Source organism: Panthera onca, chromosome B3 (genome assembly GCF_046562875.1).
Source record: "Panthera onca isolate mPanOnc1 chromosome B3, mPanOnc1 haplotype 2, whole genome shotgun sequence".
NCBI lineage: Eukaryota > Metazoa > Chordata > Mammalia > Carnivora > Felidae > Panthera > Panthera onca.
The window spans coordinates 58,463,666-58,482,129 of record NC_138344.1 but is presented as its reverse complement, the minus strand read 5'-3'; the positions used below and the strand labels follow the sequence as shown (position 1 = coordinate 58,482,129).

At 43.5% G+C, this 18,464-nt stretch overlaps 1 protein-coding gene and 1 long non-coding RNA gene across 2 annotated transcripts in view; one reads left to right on the top strand and one right to left on the bottom strand.

The window, feature by feature from the left end:
• Positions 1 to 5,995: 5,995 nt before the first annotated feature.
• Positions 5,996 to 18,464, top strand: part of LOC132669171 (uncharacterized) — a 20,960-nt gene continuing 8,491 nt past the window's right edge. The window contains exons 1-2 of the long non-coding RNA XR_009606035.3: positions 5,996 to 6,144; positions 9,171 to 9,298. This is a non-coding gene — a long non-coding RNA (uncharacterized LOC132669171). The remainder of the gene's footprint in view (positions 6,145 to 9,170; positions 9,299 to 18,464) is intronic.
• DUOX2 (dual oxidase 2) overlaps positions 17,356 to 18,464 on the bottom strand; it is an 18,956-nt gene continuing 17,847 nt past the window's right edge. Inside the window, exons 32-34 of the mRNA XM_078448570.2 lie at positions 18,070 to 18,225; positions 17,833 to 17,961; positions 17,356 to 17,518 (exon numbers count right to left, since the gene is read on the bottom strand). Of these exons, the coding sequence (XP_078304696.2) occupies positions 17,396 to 17,518; positions 17,833 to 17,961; positions 18,070 to 18,225 (408 nt within the window). The 3' untranslated portion in view covers positions 17,356 to 17,395. The remainder of the gene's footprint in view (positions 17,519 to 17,832; positions 17,962 to 18,069; positions 18,226 to 18,464) is intronic.

The window sequence follows — 18,464 nt, the reverse complement described above, 5'->3', positions numbered from 1 at the left end:
CAGACACTTAACCAACTGAGCCACCCAGGTGCCCCTAAATGTCACTATTATGTTCAAGAAACTGGGTCATTTGTCCTCTACATACTGTTTTAACATTTGTTTTCATTTAATAAAGTATGTTCATTTGACAGATTGTTAAATTCCTTTTTATGTCAATAATTAAACACATCATTATTTTTAATCACCATATTCCATTGCATGGATGTACTGTAACTCAAAGCAAATCACAGTATTTTGGGTACTTGTATAGTCTACAGGGCTTGGGGCTTACAATAAAGTTGCAATGATTATGTTGTGCATACGTTGCTTTCTAGAATTATGTTTTAAAATGAAAATAGCTGGGTTAAAGGGTCTACACATTTTTTTTTTTAGTGTTTGTTTGTTTGTTTGTTTGTTTATTTATTTTAAATGTTTATTTATTTTTGAGAGAGACAGAGACAGAATGTGAGTGGGTTGGGGGCAGAGAGGGAGACACAGAAGCAGAAGCAGGCTCCAGGCTGTCAGCACAGAGCCCAAGGCGGGGCTCAAACTCCCCAGCCGTTAGATCATGACCTGAGCTGAAGTCGGACGCTCAACTGACTGAGCCACCCAGGCGCCCCTAGTGTTTATTTTTAAGAGAGAGACGGACAGAGAGAGCATGAGCAGGGGAGGGGCAGAGAGAGAAGGAGACACAGAATCCGAAGCAGGCTCCAGGCTCTGAGCTGTCCACATAGAGCCTGATGTGGGGCTCAGACTCACGAACCATGAGATCATGACCTGAGCTGAAGTTGGACGCTTAACCAACTGAGCCACCCAGGCGCCCCAAGGGCATACACATTTTAAAGATGACATGGTTAGCCTGGAAAACAAAATACTGTTGAAACTACCTAACAGAATCTGAGATTGGGGTGCCCCAGGCCATGTACAATGTGGGAGAACTCTGGAGTCTAGGGAAGCTTTCAGGAACTGTTGAGGATGGGGCCATGAAGCCACTGGCTCTCTGGCTTTAGGCCAGTCTTGGGAGGAGGCTTGGACCTCACCATCTGTAAATTTGGATGAGTCTCCACCTCTTTGTGCCTCAGTTTCCTTTTTTTTTTTTTAAATTTTTAAATATTTTTAACTTACATCCAAATTAGTTAGCATATAGTGCAACAATGATTTCAGGAATAGATTCCTTAGTTCCCCTTACCCATTTAGCTCATCCCCCCTCCTACACCCCCTTCAGTAACCCTCTGCTTGTTCTCCATATTTAAGAGTCTCTTATGTTTTGTCCCCTTCCCTGTTTTTATATTATTTTTGCTTCCTGTCCCTTATGTTCATCTGTTCTGTGTCTTAAAGTCCTCATATGAGTGAAGTCATACGATATTTGTCTTCTCTGATTGTCTAATTTCGCTTAGTGTAACACCCTCTAGTTCCATCCACGTAGTTGCAAATGGCTCACTTTCTTTTTTAAGAATAGTCAGTGGTCCCTTCTAGCTCTGGGACTACTGCAAGGATGACAACAAACAGCTCTTGTAAAGGGCTGGCATGGAATTCATAGGGAACTGTGGCTGGGTCACTATGGAACAGTGGAAGACTCTGTTCCCACCATGCCAAACCTCAATGCCAGAGGACTCTGGGTATTAGTCACCAAACTTTACTAAGTCACCAAGAGAAAGTGATATGTGGTATGTGTAGAATGTTCCTTTTTGGCTCTGGCCTCTCTTAAGTCGATGCAAGTCCACATGGTGTAGAATAAACTGGAATAGTTATTAACATGCAAATTTTGGATTCTCAGACCCCCCCAAGAAATTGACAATTTGTAGGACTCTTAAGGACTCTTGTCTGCTGAGTGAGGGATTTAAAAATCATCATATTACTATTTTAATCTCTTATCAAATATGTATATAATGTTGTGCTTATACACCTTAACAATACAGATTTTCAAGGGTGCTTATATATTTGTGCTGTGTGCTTTCAAGAACACTGAAATGAGTCACCCACTTTGTGGGGTGGGATGATAAGGGACTGACATCATTGATATTATCAAGGATTAAGATTCTAAGGAATTTCTGAAAAAATTGCTAGCAATAAACAGAAAGAGGACAACACATGACCTATGAAAGAGTGGATGAGGAAAAAGCTAAGAGGCAAAGGATTTAGTAATCCAGGGCAAGGTGAAGACAGTGACTCAGCTATGGCTTTTGGAGGTCGGGGCTGCTGATTCTGAGGAACAGCTGGGGTTTTGGCACAGCACGGAGACAGACAGGCTCCAACCAGAGCTTCCCGGAGTCAAACCGACTTGGCTTCTCCTGGTGCCACGTATGAAATTCCCACATCTCACTACACACCCAGCAGAACTAGAACCCAAGGAACACTGTTGCCCTGTTCATTGGTTCCCTGAAGCCATGCTGCCTTCTCTCAGAATAGGGTTCCAAAGGGAATGATGTTTCCAAGGGAAAGATAGACATTGTTGGGGTGGTTGGCTGGGGAGGTGTTTCTGTCATCCAGTATATGTCTGGTTATGGGCCTGCCTGGAGAAAATCTCTCAAGCATTTGGAAGAGGTGTTAAAGGAAGTGTGGTAAAGGTAGTGGGGTGTTTAGATGTCGTGACCTCCCTACAGTAAGACAGATGTAGGTAGGTACATGTTAGGCTACTCCATTTCCTTATGACCTTGAGCAACTCACTTAAAATTCTTCAAGCCTCGGGTTCTTCATCCTTTAAGCAAGAAAAATAATACCTAGCTCAAGGTTGTCATAGAAACAGAATGAAGTGATTTCTAAGTCTTTTTTTAAGGGTAGAATTAATATTTTATTGTCACTTATAATCAGATGATAGTTGGGATATATAGTCTTTTTGTACATAAAAAAATTACAAGTTTTAAACAGCCAATGACTGGTTATGTTTTCAGAAAACATAATTAGATTAATTCACTAATGGTGCCTTCAAGTTTTTCTTTATCAGCTCCAGATGATTTACTCACCTTTTGTCCCTTCTTAAAAAAAACTAGAAGGGGTGCCTGGATGGCTCAGTGGGTTAAGGGACCAACTTTTGATTTCAGCTCAGGTCATTATCTCACGGTTTGAGTTCAAGCCCCTAGTTGGGCTCTGCACTGGCAGTGTGGAGCCTGCTTGTGATTCTCTCTCTCTCTCTCTCTCTCTCTCTCTCTCTCTCTCTCTCTCCATCTCTCTGACCCTCCCCTACTCGCGCTTGAGCTCTCTCTCTCTCAAAATAAATAAGCATTAAAAATAAACTGGAAGGCTGTCATACATTTGGCTTCATGCTCTGAAGCAACATTCTGTCATACATGTTAACATTAAGGAAACCACGTTGGAATATTTCTCATAACGGTAATGAAAGAAACGCTTGATCATTTTGCAAGGTCCACACCATGTGGCTAAGAAGTCAATTACTACAAGTTTATCTCCTGCACTGTTCGAGGCTTCCTGAAAAGCATACCTCCTCTCAATCTGCTTCACCATTTTGGTGGCTGGGGTCTGATAAGCAACCGTAAGGACTGATGAAAGTGGATCTAAACCGCCAGACAGAGCTTCGATTTTGAAATCTTTAACTTGGTGAATGACACCATGATTGTGCTTAATAAGTGCTTGTGCCCCTGCTCCTCCCTCACCAAACCTTATCTCTTCATGTGGTAAATGAGCAGGGTGGCTGACCCCAAGACTTTTCCAGGTCTGAGCCTAGAGTCTGCAAAGGTGCTTGGAAGTATTGTGAGAAGTTCCCAGGGTGGCAGAAAAGGCCTCAGCCTGGCGTGACCCAGCACCCTCAGCTCTTCCATAAACCTGCCAGGGCAAGGGCACTAGAAGTAGACCTGGAGGCTCAACAGAGTGCAGGATCGGGAACCAGGTAACTACACTCAGGAGCTGCCTCTTACCTGCCTGCCCTGCTCTGCTCCTGAGACCACCCAGAGGGGGCCCTGAGCCCAGAAGCCCTGAGCAATCCATCCAGTGGGACAGGGACTCCAGGAGGCATGGAGGTATCCCTCACTGGCTAGCATCTGGCACACTCAGAAGGAGCTCTGGAAATGTCCGTAGCCTGATAAGCAGCTAGACCTCTCACTCTCTGGTCCCAGCCACTGACATCGTGCCCATCAGCCTGAGCTGACACCAGAGTGGCCAGGAGTCCTCAGCATGGCTCACTGCATAGAAGGGGAAATCAAGCCCCAAGGACCCAGGAGGGGCATGTCTGGAGACTGCAGCAAGAGGAAGGCTCACCCGAGCCTTGAGCTCCCAGCCCTGAAGACCCATGAGATAGACTGGAGTCCAAATTAAGATGGGGACCAGCTGCTCAGGCCAGACTTTTTGACTTTAAGAGGGATTGTGGGCATCCCTGTGGTGTGGTAAGAACAACACTGAATCCGGGGGGCTCAGGTAGCTCAGTCAGTTAAGCGTCTAATGTGGCTCAGGCCATGATCTCACTGTTTATGAGTTTAAGCCCTGGGTTGGCTCTGTGCTAACAGCTCAGAACCTGGAGCCTGCTTCGGATTCTGGGTTTCCTGCTCTCTCTGCCCCTCCCCTGTTTGTGCTCTGTCTCTCTCTCAAAAATAAAGAGATAAACATTTAAAAAAAAAAAAAAAAAGAACAACACTGAATCCAAGGCAGAGTCCTCGGTTCTGGGACCAGCACATCCCCTCCACCCCAACTAATTTTAGGAGAGCTATTTAATTTGCATGTGTTCTTGGGCATCTGTAGCAGGGTCAGTAAAACCCCTTTCAGGAGCATTATCATTGTACAGTAGAACACTAAGCTGCTGTGAAAAAGAATGAGGGAACATTCTAACAGCTAATGCCCAAGGGTTTACTATGGGTCAGACCCTTCTGAGAATGCCAGATGTCTTAACTCATATCACCCTCAAATAATCCTATGGATTAGTATCATTCCCCCCATTAAAATATTTTTTTAATGTTTATTTATTTTTGAGAGAGAGAGACAGTGCGAACGGGGAAGGGACAGAGACAGAGGGAGACACAGAATCCGAAGCAGGCTCCAGGCTCCGAGCTGTCAGCACAGAGTCTGATGTGGGGCTCAAACCCTCAAACTGAGATCATGACCTGCACTGACGCCCAAAGGACTGAGCCACACAGGCACAATTCTACCCATTTTAAAGCTGAGAAAACTGAGGTACAGAAGTTAAATAATTTGCACCATTCACCCCCACCACATGCATACGTATGTTTGAATATGTGTGGGAAAAATATCTATAAAGATGGATACCAAACTGTTAATGGCACCTAACTCTTGAGGTTTTTTTGTATTATTTGAAGGGAAGATAACATGAGGAATTTCTTTTTTAAAACCATATACATTTCAAAAATAAATAAATAAATAAAACCATATACATTTCTTTATTGATTGATTTTTTTTTTTTTTTTTTTTTTTAAGTAGGATCATGTACCACTTTTGGGATTTAAGAAAATGAATAAGGGAATCACTACTCACTGGCTTTCAGGTTTAACTGCAGAAGAGCATAAGCAGTGTGGCATGTGCTCCTGAGTCAGGAGACACTCTCTGCTCCCAGAAGGCCTTTGATTATGCCAGTTGCCAGAAGCAGGGAGAAGGAGGGGGCCACCCATCTCAAACAGTTACAACCCCACCCTTGACCCCCAGAAGACCCCTGACCCCCAGAAGACCCCTGGGCTGGCCTAGGCAAGGTGGTCTGTTACATCATACACCCCAGGGTCATTCAAGGGGCCTCAAGGACTGTAGGGTGGATCCACTAGGTCTGAGCAGTCAGCTGTTTGCGTGTTTCAGCCATGAGGCTGCACCCTTGTGCTACTTTTTGGTCTTTTTAATCAGTCGTTTTCTTTGTCTGATGACCAGCTGAGTGCCTATCAACAGCGGGCCAGTCCTTGGTGCCTATCTGCATCTCGCAACTTTTGGTCTTAGCCACGTGTTTTGGGACTTGACTGCACTGAATTTTATGTTTTTTTATTTTATACATTTTTTTAATGCGTTTCGAGAGAGCGCGCGTGCGCGCAAGTGGAGGAGGGACTGGGGGAGGGGCAGAGAGAGAGGGCGACATAGCATCTGAAGCAGGCTCAGAATGAAGCAGGCTCCAGGTTCTGAGCTGTCAGCACAGAGCTCGATGGGGCTCGAACCCCCAGAACCGTGAGATCATGCCCTGAGCCAAAGGCCGACGCTTAACCAACTGAGCCACCCAGGCTCCCTGTGAGTTTTGTTTTTGAATCATCAATAACCCTTCCCTTCCTCTATCAAAGGAACTCAGCGGGTACTCATTATGGCTGTGATTATGGTGTGTTCCAGCCCGCTTTGGTTGCTTTCTTCATTTGCTTCCTTTTCCCTGTATGCTATTTCTGTGGAGGACTTTGTGTTTTCTAGGTCCTTGAAAATTAGGTCAGAGGAGAACATCATCTCATCTTTCTAGTTTTTTTAAACTGGTTTTTAGCATAAGAAGCTTTAGTGGAATATTTTTATCCTTTCTACTACCAATTCATATTTTAATCTTGCTTTAGAGAAATGTGAGTTTAAGTTTCCTCCCCAGCTTTACTAACCCTTTGATATCATATGGTTGTCTAGAAAACCCTGTGAACCTCACTATTCCCTTGCCTACTCGTTCTCAGGATATCAAAGCTGATGCACCATTTAATTAGACCTTGGTGTTTTAAATCACTTCTGTGTTCATGTCCCCACAGTCATTATCAATTACTTCTATAGCCCGTGGCCTGTGTTGGTGAATTCTTTCGGGGTTTCCATTCCTTGAAATATGCTCCTCAAGTGACAAAATCTCCTGGGATCTTTATCTTACGTTGCTAGTTCCTTTTCCTTCATGTTGTGGGGCTTTTCTTTCAGCCTTCCAGGCTTTTCTTCCCAGGCTTGAAAAGTAAGGCTCAAAAAAATCTTACTCCAGCATCTTAAAACACCTCTTCCCAGAACCCCCCTAACCATTCACCAAGTACTGCACCAAGTACAGAGATTCTACCTGATCTCATCTTAGAATTTACAGAGTTGGCAAGTAGTCATGCAGGGAAATGTTATGGAGGATTGAGTGGCTCTCTGAGCTTTACAAACATTATCTCGTCTTGCTCATCTTCCTCATTCAGCAGGAAATTGAGGCTCAGTGTAGTGATGGAACATGAATGGAGATAATTGGCACATGGGGCTTTGAGCTCCAGTGACCATTCCCTCAACCACAGTGATGCTGCATTTTCTTTGTGATATTTTTGATCACAGAGTTGCCCTTGTACCTTGTTATTGTCTCTGTTTAGCTAGTAGTGGGGGGGGGGGGGGCAGGGGTTGTTTGCATTATGATCAACTCATTGTTTAATTTGGCTCTATTTAGGCTTTCTATGGTAGTATTCTTGGCATTGCTGATTATTTGCTCTCCTCTATAATGGAGATTTAACTCAGCTGAAAAACAAAATGTCCCTACCTTACCTCAATCCCCATTTTCATAGAACCCTATATTGTTAATAATTTGGTGTGTGTCCTCACAGATATACCCCAAACACTGGACATACATTCTATCTAAGTATTTATATCTACATAGATGTAATTGTACAAAAATGGGATCATATCCTGGTTACATGTATTTCTATGACAGTACGTGTAGACCATATTCGTTCTTTTTAATGCTAATATTATTCCATTGTATGGATGTACCATATATCATCATGTATCTTTTATCATTATCCTGTAGGTGGGTGTGTAAGTTTCTACAATATGTTGCCCTTATAAATACAGTGAATTTTATGGTACATATATCCTTCTGTATAAATACATAAAATATTTCTGTAGGATTTTTAGAAGTAGGATTTCTATGCTGAAGGATATTAAAGCAATTTTCAAGGATCACCCATATGCTCCCTTTGGGAGGCAAAAATATTTTCCTCTTTTCTTTCTTTCAGAATAAATGCTAATCAATTGGATATTTGTAATTCTTCAGCGTTTATCCCACTGTTTTTTCCTTCTTAGTTTCCTTTTAACCACCTTTTCTTTTTTGGTGGTGAAACACTGATTTTTTTTTTCTTCAATTTCCCAAGCATTTAGTCTATGTCAGTCCTTTCATAGAAGTGGCTAAGACAGATATGGAGTTGACGTTTAATTGAAGGTGGTGACTGGAAGGAAAGAGATGATAAGTATGACCCTTGCAGATTGAGATGTTATAGAAAGTGAAATAAACAGGATGATGTGTTAGAGGATGTTATAGTTTTCTATTGCGGCACAAAAAGACTAACACACACTTAATGGGTTAAAACAGAAACCCTGATTTTGAAAAAATTTTTCTTTTGGCACAATCAGCTCTAATACAAATTTTGACTTGACAACAGTCGTCACTGTAACACATCAGCTTTGAATTTTTCTGTGCTGCCAGTTCTTGCTTATATGTAGTTAAAATTTGAAAATACCTCTATTTTTGTGATTATGAAAATAATACATATTTTGTATTTTAAAAAACACAGAAATATGTAAATAGAAAATGAAAGTCATTCTCAGTTGTACTCCACCCCCAGAGAACAGCACTGATAACGATTTATAAATAAATATTTTCATAGTCACCGTCAAAACACAGATATGATTTATTTTCACATAGTAATAAACCTTAACCATTTTTATATGCTTACAAAATCTTTGTAATTACAGTTTTCCAAAAATACTTTTGTTTGTACTGGAATCCATTTTTTTTTAAATTTTTTTTTTAACGTTTATTTATTTTTGGGACAGAGAGAGACAGAGCATGAACTGGGGAGGGGCAGAGAGAGAGGGAGACACAAAATCGGAAGCAGGCTCCAGGCTCTGAGCCATCAGCCCAGAGCCTGACGCGGGGCTCGAACTCATGGACCGTGAGATCGTGACCTGAGCTGAAGTCGGACGCTTAACCGACTAAGCCACCCAGGCGCCCCTGGAATCCATTTTTAATGTTTCTCTTTTCATCTTATTAGAAATATTTTGTATTTTTGAACAATTAGACAAAAGACTAAGGACTCTGGAGATAATTTTCCAAATATCCTGAGTATGAGATTATTCATCTAAAAAATTTCATTGTAAATGGTTACATAATATTCTGTTTGGTTCTGTAGCTTACTTAATTAACTATTCTCTTGCAGTTGGGTGCTATGGCTGCCTCACAGGGTGGCAGAGAAAATTAAATGAAGAGAGCATAGGGAACCCAGCCCTGGGCCTGACTTGGAGGGCAACTCCTTTACTTTGCCTATCTGTTACTTCCACCACTCCAGGTATTGGCATTCCTGTCTCCCAGAAAACTCAGCCCTAACTGCCTTCCGTCCCATCTGGGGGCCTCTCCAGCTTATCCCCCAAAGTCTGTGCCTTCCAAAGATGTCAGCCTCTCCTGAACCCAGACCAGGTGAGACTCTTGTTTCCCATAAGATGACAACCCTTTTTCAGAAGTCGCTGACACTGACAAAGTGGCCATACCACACTGGTGTCAGCAGATCCAAAGGGAATAGAAATTCAGAGATGTTCTCTTCTTCTGAGGAAGGTCTGGCTGTGGAGGGGAAACAGCTCAAGACTGGACCAGTAGAAGTGGACTCCGGCCCAGAGATGAGTTTGTACAATTGACCTTTTCTATCCTTCAAAGTTCAGCTCACAGTCTGCCTCCTCCAGAGACCTTTTCTGAACTCCCCCAGCCCTCACAGCTCTCCCACTCATCTGGGCATTTAATCAGTCACTTATTGTGCAATGTTATTTATTCACCAAATAAATACCCTCTGAGAATCTGCTCTGTGCCCAGCACTGTGCTAGGCAGTGAGGAAATGACAGTGAACAGCAAAGGCACAGGTCTTACCCTCTGGTTGCTTACAGCATAACAGAAAAGAGGGACATTGCACAAGTACTGTGCTTGCAAGAGGTATTGCTTTTCCTCCCAAGAGCTGGGCTGATTTTCTACTCCTGGGGGGCTAGGAGTGTGTCTTGAATTCCTTTTAGTCCCTGTGTGATCTAATATGCTCTGTGCTCACAGCAGTTGCTCAATGAATACCTTTTGAACAATTAATGATGAGACACAAATTATAAAAATGTTGATTGCCCCTTTTTTATTGAGTTACAATTGACATATAACATATAGTAGTATGTTAGATTCAGGTGTGCAATCTAATGATTTGATATGGTGTATATTCTGAAATGATCACCACAGCTAGTGTAGTTAACATCCATCACCATACATAGTTCATACAATTTTTTTTCTTGTGATGGCTACTTTTAAGATCCACTCTCAGCAAGTTTCAAATATGTAATATGGTATCATTAACTATAGACAGCACCATGCTATAGTTTGATCGCTTCTTGATTGCCTTCTGGTTTTAGACATTTAGAGGCATCAGGGTGGCCAGAGCAAAGATTCCAAGATTTCGTGGGACCTGGGTTCAAATCCTGTTATTGCCTGTTACTGGATACCTGTGGACAATTTTGTTCTCTGGCCTCAGGTACCTCCTCTGTACAATGGGGGCAATAATATCTCATTCAAAAAGCTATTATAAGGATTAAATGAAGAAATTTATGTAAATGTGACATAGGATCTAACACATATAAACCCTTAAAAGTCAGTTCCCTTTCCCTAGCCAATTGAACTTTGGATGACAAGCCAAGGAAGTCTTTTTCCTAATAAGGGGCTTCCATTCACTTGGGATGAGGAGTGTAGAAGGGAATAGTGAAATTTTAGGTCTGGAAGGGGTCTTAGCCTAACCCCTTTATTTACTTGGTGAAGAAACTGAGGCCCAGAGAACTCAGTAACTTCCCTAAGGACACACAGTGGTTTTAGTAGGACAGCTGGAAATAGAACCCAGGTCTGATTCCAGCATCTAATGTTTTGAGCAGTCTCTCCTAGACTCTCACTGCCAATCTCTCACTCTCAGAAAAGGGAGTGCCTTCATGTTACAGTTTATCTGAGGTCATTTTCCAGGGCGGAGAATTCCCGTGAAACTTGTTGCAGATTCTCACACCCTTTATAGAATTCTGAAGACTGGGCAGCAAGGAAGTAGTCAGCTCACTGTGTCACGTTCCATTTCAGACAAGGCCAGGATGGGGTGACTTCCAGACGATCTGGGGGCTTGGTATCCCTAGAGGGTAGGGCAAGCCTCCTCCTCTTTGTTCTTGGGGAGATGCAAAGTTGGGGCAGCAGTCACACAGGAAAGGCTTGGACTACAAACAAGGCACTTGACATCACTCAAGACCTAAACACTCAAACTCCTCAAATATGGAGCTCTGCCTTCTGGATCCTCAACTTCTCTTAATTAAAGTAATAATTGGAGCAATATTACTAGGTGTCAGGCACAGTTAAGGGCTTTCCACACATTATTTTTGCCTGAACACGTGTAACCTACAAAATGAGGCACTGAAAGTTTCCTTTGTTTGTTTAAGGTCACCCAGCTGGGTCTTTTTTTTTTTTTTAAGTTGTTATTTTGAGAGAGAGAGAGAGAGACAGAGAGAGAGACAGAGAAAGAGAGAATGAATGCATGCGTGTGCACTAGCAAGGGACGAGCAAAGAGAATAGGAGAGAGAGAATCCCAAGCAGCTCCATGCTGTCTGTGCAGAACCCAATGCAGGGCTCAAACCCACAAACCGTGAGATCATGACCTGAGCTGAAACCAAAAATCAGACATTTAAATGACCGAGCCATTCAGGCACCCCTCAAGGTCACCCAGCTGGGTCTTAAACCCAATTTGACTCAAGAGCCCTTACTTTTAACTACTTTGCTAGGTTGGCTCCACTTACTTGAAAATCCTTAGCAAATGAGTAGGAAGTTTTCCACATCTTGTCAACTTTCTCCTCTCTCAATTGGAGCAGAAGCTCAGTCTGGAAAGTTGGCAAAAGAGGCAAAGAGCTAGCCTTCATTCCTTTCCTACAGAGCTCAGCCTCAGCACCTCCTCATCTTGTCCACTCCCTTCCCACCTGACCCCAAATCTCTTCCATCCAATCTCATCCTCACCCTCATCTTCTCCATCCCCAATCCCATTGCCATCCAACCTACCTGATTCCTTCTCTATCCCTGTTCCATTTTCATCCTCACCTCTCTCCCTTCAAGGCAGAATCTGGGTTGGGCTTTGTCCCACAGCCTGAGATCATCATCTGTGACCTGACATAGAGAAGGTTTGTTCTCTTTCACACTGTTAGTGCTAATGTTTCCACAAATTTCCTCTAAGTAACCTTTCCCCAGTCCTCTTTTTCTGAGACATTTTTGTGGCCTCTCTCATTAACACAACTTTCCAGAGTCTATCCTCTCCCCTACACCCACTTATGTAGTCAGTGACCTCATTTTTCTCAACCCAAAGGCACATTGCCTGGTGGCTGCCTGTTCCTGGCTTATCTATCCCAGGAGCCCCTACGCTTATCCCAGCAACAAATGGCTTTCTGGGAATCTGGGCAAGGTGAGTAGCCAAATCACATGAATCTATGCATAGGGTTAATATCTAGAACCTGGCTGGAGCCCGGAGTCAGGCTGTGTCACCTGAGGCTATTCAAGATCATGAAGGCACATCCCTCTGTCCAGCTGGACATGTATTTGGCATGGTCTGGTGTCTGGGCAAGAGTGATCATGGAGTCTTCAGGAGATCCTCAGACCCTAGCATGGCAGGTAGGGTAGGACTGAATAGAGAGTGTTATGGATAATCATGACAGCCATATCAACAACATTCTCTAGTTTGGAAAGGAGAGGTGAGTTAAGATGAGGCAGATAAATACTTTGAGCAGTCTTTAAAAAGGAATAAGTCAGGCACTGATGGGCCAGATTTGGGAATAAGCTAAGGTTGAGACTTAAGGGACTAGAGTTTAGGATTAATAACTGGTTGTGCACCTGGTGAGGAGCAGGAGGGCTGGAGGCCCAATTAGCATGATGCTGTTAATAAATAGGTAGATTAGGGGCACCTGGGTGGCTCAGTCGGTTAAGCGTCTGACTTCAGCTCAGGTCATGATCTTACAGTTCATGAGTTCGAGCCCTGCGGCGGGCTCTGTGCTGACAGCTCGGAGCCTGGAGCCTGCTTCACATTCTGTGTCTTCCTCTCTCTCTGCCCCTTCCCTGCTCATGCTCTGTCTCTCTCTGTCTCAAAAATAAATAAACATTAAAAAAAATAATAATAAATAAATAGGTAGATTAATAATCACCACCTATTGCAAATATATTTTCTCATATTATAGTGCAATCCCTGATCTACTTTCCTTCCTTCCCTCCCACCTTCCTTCCTTCCTTCCTCCTTTCTTCCTTTTCTTTTTTTTCTTTAAAAATTTTTTTTTTCCAACGTTTTTTATTTATTTTTGGGACAGAGAGAGACAGAGCATGAACGGGGGAGGGGCAGAGAGAGAGGGAGACACAGAATCGGGAACAGGCTCCAGGCTCCGAGCCATCAGCCCAGAGCCTGACGCGGGGCTCGAACTCACAGACCGCGAGATCGTGACCTGGCTGAAGTCGGACGCTTTAACCGACTGCGCCACCCAGGCGCCCCTCTTTTTTTTCTTTTTAATACAAGTTCCTGACTTAACTTTTGATTGCTCAGGCATTAAAAAATGGTCAAAGGACCAAAGAAGACCTACAGAAGATCAATAGGTACATGAAAAGCTGCTCAATATCACTAGCCATTAAGGAAAAGCAAACTAAAACCTCACACCTGTTAGAATGACCATCATCAAAAAGATAAGAGATAGTAAATGCTGGCATGACTGTGGAGAAAGGGAGCCCTTGTGCACCGTTGGTGGGATTGTAATTTGGTGCGGCTACTGTGGAAAACAGTATGGAAGATCCTCAAAAAATTAAACACAGAACTACCATATGATCCAGCTATTCCACTTCTGGGAATATATCTAAAGGAAACAAAAACACTAACATGAAAACGTATCTTTTGGGTGCCTGGGTGGCTCAGTGGGTTAAGCATCCGACTTCGGCTCAGGTCATGATCTCATAGTTTGTGGGTTCGAGCCCCATGTTAGACTCTGTACTGGCAGCTCCAAGCCTGGAGCCTGCTTGGGATTCTGTGTCTCTCTCTGCCCCTCCCTGGCTTGTGCTCTATCTCAAAAAAAAAAAAAAAATGTTAAAAAAAATTAAATATATATATATATATATAGCATCTGCACTTTCATGTTCATAGAAGCATTATTTACATTAGCCAAGACATAAAAACAACACAAGTGTCTATCAATGGATAAGTGGATAAAGAAGTTGTGCTATGTGTGTGTGTGTATATATATATATATATATATATATATATATATGTATGTATGTATATATATATATATATATATATATATATAATATTATGCAGTCATAAAAAATGAGGAAATCCTACCATTTGTGATAATAACATGAATGGATCTTGAAGGCATTATGCCAAGTGAAGTAAGTCGCACAGAGAAAGAAAAGTACTGTATGATTTCACCTACATATGGAATACCAAAAAAAGCAAACTCATAGAAAAAGAGATCAGACATGTGATTAAAAGAGGTGGGGGTGGGGAGGGAGAATTGGAGGAAGGTGGTCAAAAGGTACAAACTTCCAGTTATAAGATGAGTCAGTACTAGGGATATAAGGTACAACATGACTGTAGCTAACACTGATGAATGATCTATAGGAAAGATGTGAAGAGAGTAAATCCTAAGAGTTTGCATCACCAGAAGAAAAAAAATTATTTTTTCTTTTCTTCTTTTCTTTTTATCATAGTCATACGAGGTGCTGAATGTTAGGCTGAAGCTATTGTGGTAATTGCTTCACAATATATGTAAATCAAACCATTATGCTATACTCCTTAAACTTATACAGTAATATGTGCTAATTATTTCTCAATAAATAAGGGGGAAAAAAGAGGCACTTACTTAAAAATGGCTATCTGGAATAAACACGTTGCCAGACACATGACTAGATAAAGAGTCAGGCTGCACTGCACCCCATCCCCTCACCACTCTAGGCTCCATGGTTTTAGAAATCTTGGTTGATTTTGTTTGGTAACTAACCATTTGAGCTGCTTGTTTCCTGTCTTCCTGTATTCTCAATTCCCACTCTTATGGTTTTTTTAAAATATTTTATTTGTAAGTAATCTCTATACCTAACATGGGTCTCAAACTCACAACCCTGAGATCAAGGGTCACATACTCCACCCACCAACCCACCCAGGCAGGCACCCTCTCCACTCTTATATTTTAAACTCACCAATAAAGAGTGAGCCTGAAAAACCCTAAGCACCCATCCTCTACCTCAATAGAAGCAGAAGCCTAAGCCTGAGCCATGACCTCATTGTGTGGCCCCAGGTACACCATATAATTTCCACCACTTATAAGTAATAAACCTCATATCTTTCAAAGTCTCCTGATGGATTGCTGAGGGTGTCTTACAATCATAAGAAAAACCCACAAGGGCTGGTCCAGCTACAGCACTGATTATCAGTAGGCTGAGACTGGCACACAACACATACATTTTCTCATCTGTATTACTTTCTGGGCTATTATTGCTATCTGACTTCCTAATACCCATATAGAGGGTGGTATACATGAGGAAGTAGGCTCAGAGAAGTTAAGGGATTTTCCTCTGTAACTACTTAGGAGTAAAGTTGGCACCAGAATCCAGGTCTCTGATCCAGCATTCTTCCAGTTCTGTCAGAGATTCCTTCAATATAGAGGGTTGGGAGCCAAAGGCATTTGGCTTGTCAGAAGAGGTTGGGTAGGACCAATGAGAAGATGAGCCTGGGGCAGGGATGTGGAGATGGGCAGAAACTCTCCCTGCCACAGGTCTTATTGGCTAGAGAACTCTGTGATTCAGCAATTCCACCCTAAATATATACCCAAGAGGAATGAGTACATTATGTCCAGATATATACCCAAAAGGAATGAGGGCATTACAAAGTGCATGAACAAAGACAAGTGCAAGAATGTTCATTGAAGATTTATTCAGAATTATCAAAAACTAGAAACAACCCAATGTGCATCAATAGGAGAATGGATAAACATTTGGGACATCTCTACAGTGAAATACAACTCAGCAATAAAAATGAATAAACTACTGATACATAAAACAACATGGACGAATCACAATGACATTGTGCTGAAAGAAGCCAGTTTCCAAAGGGTACCTTCAGTATGACCAAAACTAATCTGGAGTAACAGAAATCACACCAGTGATTGCTTCTACTGGTTGGGGGAGACTGACTGGAAGGGGTACAAAGGAAGTTTCTGAGGTGGTTGAAATGTTCTCTATCTTGACGTGGTTAGTGTTAACACATGTATGTATAACTTGAAGATTTATACACCTTGCCATATGAAAATTATACTTAAATTTTATTTTATTTTATTTTAATTTTTAAAATGTTTTTATTTATTTTTGAGACAGAGAGAGACAGAGCATGAGCAGGGGAGGGGCAGGGAGAGAGGGAGACACAGAATCCAAAACAGGCTCCAGGCTCTGAGCTGTCAGCACAGAGCCCCATGCAGGGCTCGAACTCACAGACTGTGAGATCATAACCTGAGCTGAAGTCAGACGCTTAACCGACTGAGCCACCCAGGCACCCCTGAAAATTATACTTAAATTTTAAAAAATAATTTAAGCTCAGCTTTTTAGGAAACAGTCAGTTGCAGGAGGAAAAGGAAGTGTCTTATAGAGCCTAGTATGGAGGTGACATCCCAGGTTGCCTCCTATGTAAGGTGACCAGCTTTGTCTGATTTACCTGGGATTGAGGGCTTTCCTGTGACAAGAGGCTATCACTGGTAAAACTGGGAGAGTCCTGGGCAAACCATGACAGCTGGTCACCCCACTCTTGTGGAAGTGGGGAACTGGGTGGGAGCTCTGGATGTCTGGCAGACAGGTTGGATTCCCTTGGTCTCAGAGCCCAGGTGCTGCTCCACAGGCTCAGAGAAGGGCCATGGAAAAGTCATAGCAGCAGGCATTGCTGGTTGACAGCAGGAACATCAGGACTAGGGAGGCATCTTTGTTCCCTGGTTATTATTCAGTGTTCCTGACCCTTTAGGAGCAAGAAGGGGTCGGGAGTGGAACTGGAGGAGCAAGACCCCAGAGACTGAATAGAGACAGTTTGATTATCCAGATTCTAAGCATCGTGGCTTCTATGAACTGGGCTCTGAGGAGATTTTCACTTAGCCCTCTCTTCACCTTAGTTATCCCCACTCCATCATCCCTCAAATGCCTAAGCCAAGAAAATACCAAAGCAGTACATTGATTTTGTGCAAGGAAAATAGAGACATGGGACCTATCAGAGGCAAATGCTATTGTATCTCTTCACCTCTACAGATGTCACAGGGCAGAGGCTGTCCCCACTCTCCTTTGTTTGCCATAACCTGCTGTTGCTTGAGCTGGAGGGGTCTTCTCTACCTTGTCAGAGAATAGGACAGATGGGGACATGGAGGAGGAACTCTTCCAGCTTTCTAGCTGACGCCCGAAGTGGATTCTAACAGAGAAACTGCTGGCAGGGCTGGTCCACAGAGGGGGAAACAGGAACCAGGAAGTTCTAAGAGGTTCTCAGAAGTTCTCATAGTGATGCATGAAGTGGGCCTGGTCCTGCCTGTTGATGAGCTGACAGGCCTTCTCTACATTCTTGGTCATTCCTGGAGGGCCACAGCTGAACACTCCAATCTTCCGTACCTGTCAAGTGTGTTGCAGGGAGTGATTGCATAGAGGAGAGGCCTGCAGGCTTAAGATTATCACCCCTTGGGAGGAAGCTGCTTCTCAAGCCTGCTGGAATGACTAAAGCATTGACCTCTGGCTCTGAGGAGGAGGCTTGAGCTAGGGGCAGTCGGGGGTAGGGAGGGTTTGAGGCCTTCCTCCAACACCTGACCCCATCCTAGAGCTAGCATGGGATGGTTCTCCACTCAGATTATAGCTGTAGGGTGCTTAAAGTCCAGGATATCCTGGCAGGGGAAGGCCAGGGTTTCAGGACAGGTGGGGGTGGGGCTGACCTGTGGGTGGACCTCCTGCAGGGATTTGAAGAAGAGCTCGAAGGGGGGGCGGCCAAAGTGTGTGATGGAACGCAGGCCTGTGAACAGACTCCGGTTCAGCACCTTCTGGAAGTGTCGCTCACAGATGTACTGGGAGAGGGAGTAGAGGAGGAATGTCACAGTCAGACAGAGCCAGGGTCAGCTCTTAGTCTAGATGGTGGCCCAGATACCTACCCTGCCTGACCGGCCCTGACATACCAGCATGGTGGTCCTGAGGTCAAACTTCTCAGCCAGCTGGGTGATGTAGATGTGCACGGACACCAGGTCCTGGCAGTCATTCTCCTCCACCTCCCGGATGATGTCAGCCAGCCATTCAAACTGCCGCTGGGTCCGTGTCACCCAGATGAAGTAGATCTGGGGACACATTGCTGGAGCTCAAGACTCAGCTCAGCTCAAGTTTCATCCACCCCAGATGCCTTCACCTGAGAGGCTGGAAAGCCTCAGACCACCCACAGACTCCGAATCTCTGGCAGCCCCACAAGCCTGATCTAAGTCTTTTAACCAGCAGACCCCAGCAGAGGTCCTGCTGTCTATACGTCCTACCCTCCCTCAAATGTTGGGCATGTGGACAGCTGTGTATGAATAGCCCCTGC